Raw genomic sequence first — 15,948 nt, 5'->3', positions numbered from 1 at the left:
AAAGCTGTAATTTTGGATTTAAGAACAAGTGATTAGAAATGATGATTAATTTCTCAATTAATCCCACTTAGTGCTAAAGTCTATCATGATTAAGGGACCTAGAATTTTGGAGGAGTAGAATTTTAATCACATGACAAATACTTCAGGACTTAATCTGGAAACCTAAATATGTGAACTGACAGAAAAACAATAGCATTTCTTTTTACTCAAAAGACCAAACTTCATCCCAAAATCAGAATCTAGTTTTTTTTTAAGTCACACTTATACTTCCCCTTCATGAGGCAAATAAATACTTTTCAAAAAAAATATTTAAAGGCAATTTACTTTTTCAAATAATCTTATAATAAATAAAAATGGAAACTATCACTGTTCCTCTGATTGTTTGGATTTTCCTGTAATAGTGCAGGACAATTTACCATATTCAAACAAGGGACAAATACATTTCACTTTGAAGCTGCAGTGACAGCTTAGATAATTATGTCATTTCATGTTTTTGTGGGTATCTGACAGTGAGATGTTTATGCATCTGCATTTTCATCTTTACATGTGTATCTGATTTGATCCGTGACTGTGAGTGTGCCCAGATGTAGATGTAAGCCCCTGAGTGCTTTGGAGGGCCCTGCCCTTTTGCCCATGCATCTGGATGTGTATCTAGGTGTGAATTTGTGTGTCTCAGCAGATAACTATGGTGAGATGAGTTTCTACAATCAGTGGAATCATCCTCTGCTAATATTTAAGTTGAGTGTAATAAATAATAGTTCAAGTACCTGGTCTCCAATGGTATGTTGCTATTCAAGACCCAGCTGTTATGCAGATGAACCGAATCCTGTGTACTGGTTGGGGGAGCTGGAGCAGCCGGGCTGGGCTGGCTGCGGGTAGTCATTGATCTCCTCTGAAGAGAGTCCGCTGTAGGGGGTGGCTTCCTGGCACAGGTGCAGGCATGCGGAGGCGGAGGTGGCGGTGGGAGGGGTCTGAAGGTGAACTGGTTGTGTGGGCTGCTCTGCATTTCTAAAAAAGAATGAAGAAAAACACAAAATAGAGATTTACTCTCCTTCTTGGCAGTCTGAGAAACGCAGCATGACAGACTTACCAGGATTTCAGATAATATAACCTGTGGTGTGGGGGAAGAGTTTTAAGTTCAGTGTATCTGTAAAAATACCACTTAACTTACAAAAGCACGTGCAGCATGCTCATGAAATGTAAAACATTCACAGTTGCATTTCCATGTAAATTCTTCAGGGCTGCAGCAACTAAAAAGTAAATGAGGTCGCCTCACACAATTTGTCATAGTTTCTGCTACTGAACAAATAAATCATCAACAAGACGCTAAGTTACAGAACAGAAGTGAGCTGATTTCCATGGGTTGCAAAAATCTCACTTTGGAAAATACCACTGAAAGGCACAAATTCATTGCAAGGAAAACCATTTGGCACTTCAAATAAAAATATAAGGCCACCTTCTGGCTTACCTCAGAAAAAAGAGCAAATCCATACTTCAGAAAAGCAGCTCACAAGTGTGTAACTCATCTGCGTGAAACTGATCTTTTCCTCAGCCCCCTACTTTAGAGTGCTACTTGTAAAAGGTAGGCTAAAAGGAGTTTGTTCCAGTTACAATTCGTATTTCCAGGGCCATTCAAGGTGCAATCTGCACCCCTCCCCCACCCTTGCCACACCTTTCTAGGAGCCCTGCCATATTAGCAGCAGTTTAGGCAGCAGGGAGACTGTTTTAATTTTTTTTTTTTTTCTGCTTGTTTGTGGAGGGGGCAGCCTGGGACAGCCATCCTCAGACTTCTGTTCTTGCTATTGTTTGGTATTTTTCCACTGCTTTCCTGGCAGGCACACATAAAGACAGTGAGTTAGATTTGGCCCAATGAGAAATACCCCAATTAAACCCCTTTGAAAAGAAATCACTATTGTAGCTGATAGCCACCTCTCTTCCACAGGAGAAACATAATAGATGTCAAGTGATTGCTTGTAACACCAGCATGTTCTGGATAAACTTTGTAGACAGAATGGCTTTGTCCCACTCCCCAATGACTGAGAGCTGAAAAGCAGAAAAATGCTAGAGGCTTTCGATGCCTAGCAAAGGGCTCAGCTGGTTTGTGCACACTATGCAGTGACTGATCACAGAAAAAAAAATACTTCTTTCAATTCTTCCACCTCAGACACAATTTGAAAGACATTGGCATGGTTTTCATATTTTAAAACAATATTACTGTCCTCAAAACATGACAAATTCTTAGCTGAATTTTCTAGTACAGGTGGCACCCTTTTAAATAAACTTGCTATATGACAATTTGAATTGTATCAAAGATGGATAACGAAGGGAGTGATGATCATTCATTCATAAAGGATTCTTTTAGGTGGTCAGCTCTCTTTGTGTACTTAAAATGCCTCATTAATTTTCGAAATCACCCCCATTATTCCAGGCTCAGCCCAAATCCCATATCCACTAAAATGTCATCACCAGTACTTAACATCTCATTAATTTTTTAAGTCTCTGTGCTCATACTCATAACCATAACTAGATGTATGCTCTCCAATCTTGGGACTCAGAGAAGCACAGAAATCCTTTCATTTTGCAGATGAGAAAACTTGTCCAGGAACACTTGACAAATTAGTGCTGTGGCTGAGACTAGAACCCACATCTCCTGACTCTCTGGTCAATGATCTATTCCCTGTACTGCAGATTTCTGTAATACAAGTTCTCATTTCCTTCTTAAGATAGAGAGACACTGAATCCCTAAGTTTTCTGGCATTTTTATTTATGTTTACATGTCTGTTTTCCTCTTAGACCATAACTCATGAAATGTAGGCCAGAAGGCAAGGTTATGTAATGTATACTGGAAGGAGTATAGGATTTGGAGGTATGACAAATCTGGGTTTAAGTTCTGCCCATCACATAGAAGTTTAACCTCTCATTTATAAAATGGAGATAATAATCCTTTTTCCTAATGATTAAATTTATTGATGTAAAATGTGTTTGAACAGTATGTCAGTAGTTATTTGTTTTTTAAATGTAGTAGAAACATAAGGTCATCTAGTTCAGCTACACATGAAGAACCTAAAGCTCCAAGAGGTGAAGTAACTTGTTCATTTATTCATCTTACATGAATTTTCCTGCCTATGTCTGATGATTCCCAGCCCAGTACTCTTTCTGTTATGCTATTTTGGTAAGTAAATATGACTCTTCTCTGACTAACACTATTCTTACAATAAATTTGATCCCTGAGTATGCAATATTATGGCATTCTCTTGATGTCCTATGTATTTTATCTTATCACCCATAATAGACTATACATTTCTTAAAGCAAAGTCAACTTTTACTTGTCTTATACACTGCATAGCATTTAGCACAGTCCTGGGTGGAGAGCAAGATCCCTAAAAGTTTTTACTCATTGAAAAGGATTTGACTGGCTGAGGGAATCTAGTGAACCCCATTTTAGTGTTCCCTTAGGCTCTCATTCTAATGCAGTCACTGGATATATATTCAATTGTTCACTGAAAAGTAGGTTTCTCCCTTGGAGGTCTATTTGGAATCTCTCCCAGAGCCATGGGGAAGAACAACAATACCCTGAAGAGGGTCTTTAAAATAATACTCCTCCATGATGTCAAAAGAGTACTAGTGACACACTACAGATTTGCTATCTAAAGCCACTTATGGGAAATGATTTAATGACATAAGGAAATGGAAGCAAAGTGTGAGATCCAGTGTCAGAGGAAGAATTCTTTTTAGATGTTAGGCTTAGAAAACCTTGAAACAACACATATGACATCTACTCTCCTAATTGGTACACATTTCTATCAGCACAGTTGTTCAAAATAAAGTTTCTATTCAATACAGTTTTTCAAAAGAAAGATACACACTCATGATCACCTGGATTTACTGTTTCAAATCTTTGCAACTCTCTTAGTTTTATGAAAAATGACAAAAATTTTTTTTTCATTGAAAATTGTAATCATGGTATTATAATATTTCTGCTGCAGGAAGAATTGCTTTGTATAGTCACTCTGATTATATATGTGTATATATATATATATGTTTATACATGTATAAGTATAAATATATATACATATTTTATCTCTTTTACTATGTATTTTTATTCCCATATTTCATATGCTAAGTTTTCTTTACTAGTTAATACTGTCTTTAAACACTTTCACAATATTGGATTGTTACACTGAGTGGAATATATCCAGACCTTAAGCCCTTATGAAATGCAAATGATCTCAGATTCATTCATTTTTTTTTTAACCTCAGGAAAAAGATGGGGAATGCACTTGTTCCCTCCCAAATGAAGTAATTTAATCCTTGGGCTCCATGAAATAGGATTTCCCAACATTAAACACTAATGAAAAATACATTAGTGTTCAGTGTCAGGAGCTCTGGAACACCAATTCCGGGGGGTTAAGAGTCACATGCACTCACTTCCAAAATAATCTGGAAAATGTATACTTCTGTGCTCAAGAGAAAGAAAGAAGCAAGGGAGAAGGGACGGAGTGGTGATTATGCAAATGTAGATACCCAGACATACTTATAGAGCTTTCTGAAAGTAAATTAAGTTTTCAGATGGAAAGGTCTAATACTTGGAGAGGAGCCAGTTTCAGGTTTGAGGTCCTAAAAAAAAACTTGGAAAGATAATTTCTCAAAGGACTACGTCCTCCAAACTGTAGATCTAAGACATTTTTTGGTGTAAGAGAACTGTCAGTAGAAGTTTGAGCCTTCAGAAACAACACTCTCCTTATCTCCAAAAGGTAACTGGGAAAGTGGTTAAACATATCCTTTTTTCTCCTCTTGCAAATAAACCTTAATTTGGATCATGTGTTAGAGAACGTTTTCACCAGAAATTAGAGTATCTCTGCTCAGAAACACCATGTGGCAAACTATCAGGGTGTTTTGACCCTTACATTTCATTAACACATATAGTCAGTTCTGTTATAAGGTGATGCCTGCATTTCTAAAATTCACTGTACTGTGCAAAATCACACATGGGAAAAAAAAAACTTGATGAGAAAAATGGTGTTGGGCACTACACTATAAAACACTATGAGTGACACATTTTTTTAAAAAGGAACCTAGTAGAAATGCTGGCAGTTTTATACATATTAGTAGTTAAATACATGTATGCCATACCAAATATGATAATTTACCTTTAAAATGATCTGAAGCTTGCTATTGAAACTGGGTGTTGTAAAGGTTACAAATAGTGAGTTCTTGTAAAGTGGTAGAATGAGGGTTATCTGACTAGAACCAAAAGTTCTAAAACCAGATGTGGATGAGTGAAGCTCTCAGCACAAGTGGTGAACTGAGGTAGCTGGTGAATATTTCAGGTGTATGCAAGTATTCATTTTGTGTCTTCTTACACAGCTCATTCTGCTGTATGCAGTTTTCTGCATTTATCTAGTGTTTTTAACAGATGGAAAACCCACAAAATTTGCCTTAAGTTCAAACTGTTCTCAGATATATATACCAATAGCAAGGGAACAAATTAACGTTTTAAAAACAATCATTGTAGAAGAACTGACTGAACATGCAAAGTAATTTTTGTAGGTATTAAAAATAAATATTGCTAGCATTACAGTAATGACAAAGAGATAATTTTCCTTGAAAATTTGACCCATGTAACATATGCCCAGTTTTCCCAAGATCTATGTAATAAACCGATCATTCTTTTCTTTAGGGATTCAATGATAGTATTCCTTCAAATACGCCTTTTTTTTCAAAAGTTATCATGCAGTATATGTTGCCAAAAGGGGCACATATATTCCTATAACTCATGGTCAGAAGCCATGTCTGTACTTCCTGGCCTTAGTTTATGTTTCATTATCTCATTGGCCAAGAGAAAAGTAGCTTTCCAATTCTTTATTTGTAATCCTGGAATAAGGAGATCCCTAAAAACTGTTGTTTTATTTTTCCAATTCTTTTGGAGGGAAATCCTGACCTGAATGGATACATATTATCTTTACCTCATTTAGTGAATTTATATACCCTTAACTGTGAATATACTAATGCATTTTATTAAGAGTGCTAGCCAATACCCCACTTGGTATTATATAATATACAGTATGCACACAGTATTGCCTTTGCAAAATCTGAAAAATTCTAAATTCTGAGAAACGTGGACTCCAAAGGGTTTTTGCTATGGAATTATAGGCCTATATTAGTTTTAACTACCTTCCTTAACTCTTATAAGGCAATATTAATTAATGCCTATAAAGAACATAGTAATCTACATGTGCAAAAAACATCAGAACACCAAGGGTTATTGCCATAATTACTATGTCAAGTATCTCAAAGACCAATTATGCCTGTGGCTCTTTTGGTTGCTTTTCAGTGCTGTCCTCCTAGGTAGGAGAGGGAATAAAAGGAATCAGGCTTAAGGAAATGAGAGGTTTGTTATTAGTATTAACTATTACTACTCAGTTCTAAACACATATTTCTAATTTACAGTACTTTACTTGTTATGAGGAGTTTTCATATCTGTAAGGAGGTGCTTTATAAATGTGCATGTTATGGCTAATATGCATTAACTTCATAGTGTTCAAGGATTATTAAATTAATATTAAGTGTATCTGGCTGTGGACACTTCTATTCTCAAGCTTATAATTATTATTAAAGACTTAAAGAAAATAAAGAAAATTGGTTTTCAAAAGAAAATAGAGTAAACAAGTATAGTTTATCACTTCTTTGGCTGAAATAATACTGCTTTAATATTAATGTACCAACAGTTTTTAATAAAAGTAGATTCATCAGTTAAACAAACCCTTATATTGAGACTAGAAATAAAATATATTAAAAGAGCTAATGTTTAATAAATACTTGTGTGTGGGGAGGCAGGTATATGAGCAAACCACAGACAATAACAGAAAAAGAGAGAGGGAGAAACAGGAGAATTCACAATTAAAGCAGATGACTGAATGATAGGAGTCACAGAAGCTCTGAGGGAAGGCTAACAATAAATTATGATGATTTATAATTTAAATGGGTTCAATATGGTTTTGGAGTATTGCATTCTGCATGGCTCCCACTACCCTGAGACATCATGCACACTTTGAGATTTAAAGTACATCTCTTTGAGGACTTTGAATGGTCCTCTTCTAAAGCAAATAAAATAGATAATATGCTCTGTAAATTTCTGGGTTGGTCTTTGTTACAGCCACTAGAAATAAAAAAGGTCAATACTGAAGCACTTAAGAATCCTTTTGCATGTTTGTGCTGATACCAGTATTTGTACTTCAGTCTTTTCATAATCTGATGTTTATTTTCAAAGTATGTGCTGGTCTACCTCCAGAAAGTCTAAACTTTCTATTTTTTAGGGCTAATTCATCAGTTTTCCTGTTTTCTAATGTGTGATACAAGCATAATGATGAGCCAAAGATTCCCAAACAGTCCTCCTCAGGTCCATCTATTTGTCTCTGTTATAGGGGGAATATACCTGTGCTGTATACTATATCAGCTTTACATAGCGAAATTAGCCAGTCTTTGGCATAGTAGTTAATATTATGCTAATAAGTGGCTGGTGTGTTAATTCAATCTCAGACATAGATTAAGACAAACAAACTAGGACTTTCAAATCAAGAAAAGAGAGAGAGAGAGAGAGAGAGAGAGAGAGAGAGAGAGAGAGAGAACGTGAGAGAGTGTGCATGTGTGTGCTCCTGCTGTGGCAAATGCTATTTTGCTGAAGTTAAAGTAAGTCCTCAAAGTAATTTTCTTTGCTGTGAAAATAAAGGATGTGTACATCTTGCTTATATTTTCAGAGTAGTTTGGCAATGTTAAAAAGAAAAGAAAAATGGGACCAATACATTTGTTACCTTACAAAAATTATCATTTTTCTAAGTAGAATGGTAAAGGCTCTACTTCATGGTAAAACTTGGAATTATAAATGTCAAATATTAAATATTAATATATGATACTAATTAGCAATTAAAATTAGTGGTTGACCAAAGCCTTTTCACCACAGTCTTGAAGGAAACTCTATTATCCATTATGTACCATGAAACATGAAATAGATAATTGCCCTGTTTTATCTTATGCTGACAATGATGCTGTGGCTTCCATTATTAGCCAGTGAAGTATATCAAAAAGAAAATATAAAAAAGTAATGATCCTTAAAAGTTTCATATTTAGTTTATACTCAAACTAAAGTTGTATGTAGGTATTTTAATTATTTTCAATCCCCAAGTTCATTATTTATTTGCAAGTAGGTGATGGAGAGTTATGAATTAATTGACAGTGAATTATTTAATAAATTAGCTATAAGAGATATTCTGGAGCTTTACAAAGTTTTCATTTTCAGAACTTCATTTTTATTATTCTATTACAAATGGTCACCCTATATTTGTTCAAAAGGCAAAGGATGAAAATCATTCTAATGTTATTTATAAAAATGAAACTCTGAATGTTTGAGGCACAAATCAAGAAGACATTATGACTGTGTCTAAAGTTCTAAGAAAAATATTTTTCAAACATATGATATGTTAAATAATGAGGGTAGGCTAGATGAAGAGTAATAGAAAACATAAAGCAGAAGACAGGTCCCAGAGGATTAAGACAAAACATGAGGATTAGGGCAGCCTGGAAAGGTTTCACCCCCTGCCCAAACTTTGCAAATGAATTCTGGAGAAAAACTGCTGCTTATTATTAATACAACAACCCAACCACGATTGGCTGGTTGTTTGGTGAGAAAGGTGCCTTATATTCTAGTTCCTCCCTGCCGGACAACTTTAGAGATACAGGGGCCCCGTAGACATCCAGTGGAGTGGTGAAAAGGAGTTTCAGTTTTTGTACTTGTATATAAGACCTCCCATCTGGGACAATGGGAAGAGATGGCACTGTTACAGCAGTATTCATAAGACCCAGATGCTTCTCAAATTTCACCCATATTTTGGCCTATTGCTCTAGCTCAACAGTTCTCAGCTACAAGATTAAGACATACCAATTTTTGATAACTTATTTCTACAATAAAGGAAATTTACAAACTATTTATTTTTAAAATAATAGGTAAGAGTGGTTTCAAGGCAGTATCTCTAATAGTGCCACTCTCACAGAGTTGCATTTGAATGCTTACCCAGATAGGAGTGAAAGAGGTGACAGGAATTGGGTAAAACCCTGATTTATTTATTTATTTTTTTGGCACCAGGGAATGAACTCAGGGAGGGGCACTTGACCACAGAGCCACATTCCCAGCCCTATTTTATATTTTAGTAGAGACAGAGTCTCACGAGTTGTTTAGTGCCTCGATTTTGCTGAGGCTGGCTTTCAGCTCCTCCTGCCTCAGCCACCCGAGCTGCTGGGATTATAGGTGCGTCCCACCACACCCAGCTAAAAATCTGATCTTATAAACCATTTCAATAGGTGATTGCCATATCGACATGGTTGTAAAATGATTCAGTACATATTATGGAAATGATGGTTTGCTTTTTCCTGTCTCTACTCCTACCCCACCTCCCAAAAAACCTGAAAATTAGAGGATTGAAAAAAAGTTCTGGTATTCTCACAGGAATGTTTTGCACATATACATGTTATTCAAATGTGTTGGGGCCAAAAAGTTGAGAATTGTGATCTTGATGGCTATTGGTAAAACAATACTGGTTGCCACCAATCTTTCTGCCTGACATTTTTTGAGTTACTGAGGGAATCTATTAAGAAATATATGTAGGAAAGTAACAGTTCTGTATAAAGGAAAAAGTTTTATTTCCCGTTTTGCATTCAAGCTATGCAAGTACAAGTCTTGTATTAGGATCTGGGTCTGAATCATCTTTATATCTTCCACACATAGCCCATAATTTTACTCAGTACATTTATTATTTTGCTTATTGTCAAATTTAACTAATTTGAGTGAATTTAAAAAGCTTAAAGTTTGAATTCATTGAAGTTTTATTTTATAAAAAATACAGGTACTGTGGTGGGAGAGTGTTTTATGATTGCAAATAACTTATTTGATTGAATTCTTCACTTTCCTACCAGCTGTTTTGGCATTGTGTGGGCACAGCCTGTGCCTGAAAAGGTTTCTTCTTGAAATGTTCATTGAATAGTTCTCATTATTACAAATTTTCATTTTCTTGTTTTTCAACATGGTATTTTAGTGAGATATTAAATAGACCTATTTTGGGGGGAGGTGCCAACACAAAGGCCTATGACTAAGCCTACTTTAGAAATTTTGCTTATGCTAAGCTATGCATATTTAACTTATTTTATTTTTCCTTCAATATCTGATTAATTCCCTCAATTACATTACTGCTTATCTCCCTGGACTCTCTCCAGTTTAACTAGGTCTTTATGGTTCCCCAAACAAAATACAGCATTCTGGATGAACATCACCTAGAATACAAAAAGTTATCTGATAAATTCTTTTGTAATGATGTGTTTTCACATGTAGCCTTGAATTACATATAGATTGCACTTGAGACTTCATTAACTAGAATATGGCTAATGAAGTCATGAGAAAGTAGCTCAGTTAGGAAATGTACTGATATATTGATATAGATGTGTCTGCTAGTGGATCAAATGAAAAATGTCCATCAAAATAAACAAATTAGTGGAATATAGTATAACAAAGCTAGGATTAGCTGAACAATGGTGATTTCAGAGACTGCTCCCACACCGAAATTAATGTAATGTATAGATGCCTTAAGGAAGCTGAAAAATTAGCTTGTCTCAAGGGGAAGAAAATCAGCCTGCATAAACAGAAGGAAAAAATGAGAATATGCACTGAGGAAATTATGAGAATATAGTAATAAATATAAATGGTGATTCTAGAAATTAAGAAAATATTTCATAGGTAGTAATTGGTGATTATTTCCTTTAAGCAAGTATCTTAAACAAGTGGATTTCTGGTTAAGCTAATTTAAATAAAATTTTCAAAAGGTACCAGGGGAAATATTTTATGTTTGATAGGTGGGATGCTGAGAGGGACAGAGGATTAACCACATATTGGCTATGTGAAGCACTTTCTCAGAGAAGTCACTTGTAGAAACTGAAATCGATGATTGAGTGCACAGGCTCTCCTTTCTGTGTATTAATATTGGAGGTTTACACCAGCCCAGACCACAGAATGTGATTTGGGTTCATGGATGGGCATGATGACAATCTGGATTTGATTCAACTTTGCTTTTATGTTGGTTTACTCTTGAATGGTAAATAAGCACCACAAAAAGGTTACAAATAAAATTAGTATGTAGGTGTATGTACATGGCTCTGTTGTGTTTCCCTTGTATTTCATGAAGAAAAGCTCTTGTTTGTTGGTTTTGGTAAACCACACAGTGAGATGACACTAACTCAGTGTAAAACAACATAGTATGGGATTGCTGTTTTTTATATTTCCAGACCATCTGTATTCAGAAACTGATATGTAAAACATGATTCTGTTATTCAGGAAGTCATGTCACCCAGGCTTAATGTGGAGCTCACTGATGTGCAAATTCTTTCTATGGCAGCTCTAGGGCAATTTTCTCTAGTCATTACTCACAATATAGGGCCTAGGTGTTTCCCATACATTCTTACTTAGGGATGACAAATGGATAGATCTTATCACAGTTCCATCACAAGGCCTTCTAGTGGTGATCATAAAAAGTCACTTGTAGGTCAAGGTGTACAGATATACAAAATAAAAGGCCAAGTATCATCCACTATTGAATTACTGCATTTTCTTCTTTAAAGTTGAACTCATGCTTTGCTAATATGTTTTTATTACTTATTACTTTCAAAACAAATGATGGGAGAAGCAAAAGAAAAGAGAACCTAAAAAGTTACGAAAACACTTAAATTAGAAGTAGAAGACAAAGAGAGGAATGTCTTACTTTCATTTGTTTTTTTTTTTCAATAAGGTAAATCAAGTACTTTCTCCTTCATTAGTTTACTTACTTACAGATGGCATCTGTACATAACTTGTTTATATTAGTAAGTACATCATAATATTTCAAATGATATAGTACGTAAGTCACAGACATTAGAATCAGACCAATGTGGGTTTAAATCACAGTTCTGCAATTTACATTCAGTTTGATTTTGAGCAATCAAATCTTTTCAAGCCTATTTCCTCATCTGTAAAATTGGGATAATAATAAACATCTTTTAATGTTTATGAAAATTAAGTGAGGTTATCTGTATACAACATTTAGAGTGCTTGGCACAGACTAAATATTAAATAATAATATTAAATGAAGGACAAATTAAGGAGCCCAACAAAATCTATAAAATTCAGGTACAATCTGATAAATAAGCTAAGAGAAAACCTATCTGGATCCAAAATACTTGGTTATTTAAAACTTCTCCATTATAGTTCAAAAATGTATAATTTTCACATTTTTCATTCTTTCCCAACAGGCCTAAGTAGCTATTATTGAAGTCATTAGTCAATATAAGAACAGTTGACTCCTATCCTTTACTCTTCCAAGCTAAACCAAACACCATCTATTGATTAGCTTTCTTATTATGTTCTCAGTTCCTTTCACTTCAGATAACAATCTGTGTTTCATGAATTTCCTTTAAGAGCTCTGAATGTGTTCACTTCCATTTTCCATTATATTAAATGATTTGGAGGTATACATACATTTCCAAAATACCTATTGCAATAACACCCCAGGACTCAGACATTAAGGCAAAGGATGTGAAAAAAGCATTTCTATGAATATGGCATTAGTGCTTTGTATTGGGAAAGCACCTTTCATCTACATCCCTCAAAGACTTGCACAAATATTATCTGATGCTTTATTCACCTGGCGCAGCTGCAAGCAAAACTATCTTTCAAAGAGTTCCCTCAAAGTGCTGAAAACCCCATGAGGAAAGGAGTTGTGGATAGCTGGTTAAAGCATCAGAATGTTCAGAGACATTTAAAAATAGTATATACAAAATACTACTTAACAGACTACAACGATTGCTCCTTAGAACTATTGTGTTCCATAGGTAGAACTTTCATAGTGAATAAATAAACAAGCAGAATACAACAGTCACTAATATGGTATTATGTAAAAATGTGGATGTGTAACCGATGTGATTCTGCAACTTGTATTTGGGGTAAAAAATGGGAGTTCATAACCCACTTGAATCAAATGTATGGAAGATGATATGTCATGAGCTGTGTAATGTTTTGAACAACCAATAAAAAAAAAATAAATAATAAATAAATAAACAAATTTTATCATATACTCATCAAGACCAATAACCACATTATAAGCTAATGATATTTGATCAATTTTGTACCTATATGTCAACCTAATTTGGGGCAGACGATTTGTCTCACAATGTATCCAAATCATTTAGTAAAGCATTGTGTATTAATAATAGTCTATAATATATGTAAAGGGCATAGGACCAGGATTTTATGCTAAGTGCTAAGCATAGTGCCTGGTACATGTGACAAACTCAGTTAATGTTAGTTACCAATATAATTACTATTGTAATTATTACCACTATGAATTTAGATTAGGAAACCAGGTTTTTTTTTTCCAAAGAATTCAGTGAAGACTAACAAATATTTGCATTTATTGTTGTTGTTGTTGCTGCTGCTGCTGATACTACTAGAATTTTTCTATATCCTGTTAAGATATGTACCTGTAAAGTAAAAACCAGAAAAATAACCCCTTGTTTTTCTCTCTAGGAGCAGTCACTCAAGATGAGGAGAAGTAAGGCATCTCAGATGTTAAGACCTCTTTCCACTTTCCAACTGAATTCGTTTATACAGTTTTGTTGTCGTGGAGACTTATGGCTATGAATATGTCATTAAAACATGTACTAATTACTTTTGGGGGGAGGCAGAATCAAATTAGGTTTTTTTAATAACTCAAATGAAATAATTGACTTAAAAATTTGTAATCACTTCTACTGATGTCATGAAAACACAACATTAATCTATACACACTTACTTTGGAATACCAGTAGCTTCATTTACTACTTCTTAGTATGATTATTTTGGGTCCTCTATTGTCTCTTATTATACCTTCTTGCTTACCTAATTATTGTGTGGTAAAACTGGACTATTATGAAAAATATCATTATTAAGAATGTGGATATGAGGATATGAATAAGTTTTACTTTCCTGATGAAAACACAGTATTTTAAAGTCATATGCTGTGATGGAGATGGAGAATATGAGGCTCAGAGAAGTGAATAAGCTAGTCCAGGGTCCTGGGTATTACAACATTAAACTGACTCAATTTTCTGCCACTCTAGTATCTATGCTGGGCTTCAGAGCAAACCACATCAACTGTGCTTATACCACACTTGGCAATCATCTTTATTGCAATCAACGAAGATACCATGTAGAACTGGAATCTGCTATGTAATAACTAATAATTAAATCTATATAATGGATTACTTTGTTAATCCAATTTAGTTTGCACACATTATTAATTTTTTTTTAATTTTCAGTAACAAATATCCTGATTTCAATAGTACCTATATAATTTATGTGAGCCACAGCAACAGTCTAACTTATTTGGTGTGTGATTTTATCCCAAGCTGATTCTCAAAATACCAGAAAAGACTGCTTAATAGATCTGCTTTAAAAAGACAACTGAGCGATTTATTTATGCTATTTTTCTTTATGTACATTAAAGTCTAGATATATTTACTATATTTATTAATGAAATAAGAATTATTTTATATAGCAACTGGCATTCATGATAACCATCTCTATTTATGGAGAGGACCAAATTGATCTCAAATAAATGCTATTTAAATAAAATGAATTTTCTTAAACTATGACTCACACATAGGGATTTTCCTCCCCTAAATAAATGTTAGAACTACAACAATGAGTGATTATGAGGATGGTTTAAGATTATGCTAATTCAAATTGTAATCCTACAATACCATTACATATGTCACTAAATAAAATAGTTCTAATGATAGGCTATCTCACACAAATTCATAGTGTAATGTTTCATGGATATGACAAATTCTAAAATGGAATAATCCTATGGGGAAAAAATAAAAATCCTATGGAGGTTATATCTAGCTTTTAAAAAACGTGAACTGTTATTTTACATTTTATGGATTTTGGTAACTTGTTATACATAAGTTATATATTTTCACAAAACAATAAGCTAATGCAACTAATGCAATCAATTTGTATAGCACCTCAATTTGAAAGAACTGAAAATGTAAAACAAACATATCCTAGAGCCCTGAACATTATTTTTATTTTTTTTATTGGTTGTTCAAAACAATACAAAGCTCTTGACATATCATATTTCATACATTTGATTCAAGTGGGTTTTGAACTCCCAATTTTACCCCAAATACAGATTGCAGAGTCACGTCGGTTACACATCTACATTTTTACATAATGCCCTATTAGTAACTGTTGTATTCTGCTACCTTTCCTATCCTCTACTATCTCCCCTCCCCTCCCCTCCCATCTTCTCTCTCTACCCCATCTACTGTAATTCATTTCTCTCCTTGTTTATTTTCCCATTCCCCTCACAACCTCTTATATGTAATTTTGTATAACAATGAGGATCTCCCTCCATTACCATGCAATTTCCCTTTTCTCTCCCTTTCCCTCCAACCTCATGTATCTGTTTAATGTTAATCTTTTCTTCCTGCTCTTCCTCCCTGCTTTGTTCTTAGTTGCTCTCATTATATCAAAGAAGACATTTGGTATTTGTTTTTTAGGGATTGGCTAGCTTCACTAAGCATAATCTGCTCTAATGCCATCCATCTCCCTGCAAATTCCATGATTTTGTCATTTTTTAGTGCTGTATAATACTCCATTGTGTATAAATGCCACATTTTTTTTTATCCATTCATCTATTGAAGGGCATCTGGGTTGGTTCCACAGTCTAGCGATTGTGAATTGTGCTGCTATGAACATCGATGCAGCAGTATCCCTGTAGTACGCTCTTTTAAGGTCTTCAGGGAATAGTCCGAGAAGGGCAATAGCTGGGTCAAATGGTGGTTCCATTCCCAGCTTTCCCAGGAATCTCCATACTGCTTTCCAAATTGGCC

The 15,948-nt window shown here is 34.6% G+C and overlaps 1 protein-coding gene across 4 annotated transcripts in view; it reads right to left on the bottom strand.

The window, feature by feature from the left end:
- Tenm1 (teneurin transmembrane protein 1) overlaps window positions 1–15,948 on the bottom strand; it is a 796,988-nt gene that overhangs the window by 360,941 nt on the left and 420,099 nt on the right. For all 4 annotated transcript variants that reach the window (XM_015498499.2, XM_048797132.1, XM_048797133.1 and 1 more), the window contains one exon: window positions 768–1,008. In XM_015498499.2, coding sequence (XP_015353985.1) covers window positions 768–1,008 — 241 coding nt within the window. The remainder of the gene's footprint in view (window positions 1–767; window positions 1,009–15,948) is intronic.

The sequence above is a fragment of the Marmota marmota genome, unplaced genomic scaffold (genome assembly GCF_001458135.2).
Source record: "Marmota marmota marmota unplaced genomic scaffold, marMar, whole genome shotgun sequence".
NCBI classification, from domain to species: domain Eukaryota; kingdom Metazoa; phylum Chordata; class Mammalia; order Rodentia; family Sciuridae; genus Marmota; species Marmota marmota.
This window is presented reverse-complemented; position numbering and strand designations above follow the sequence as displayed.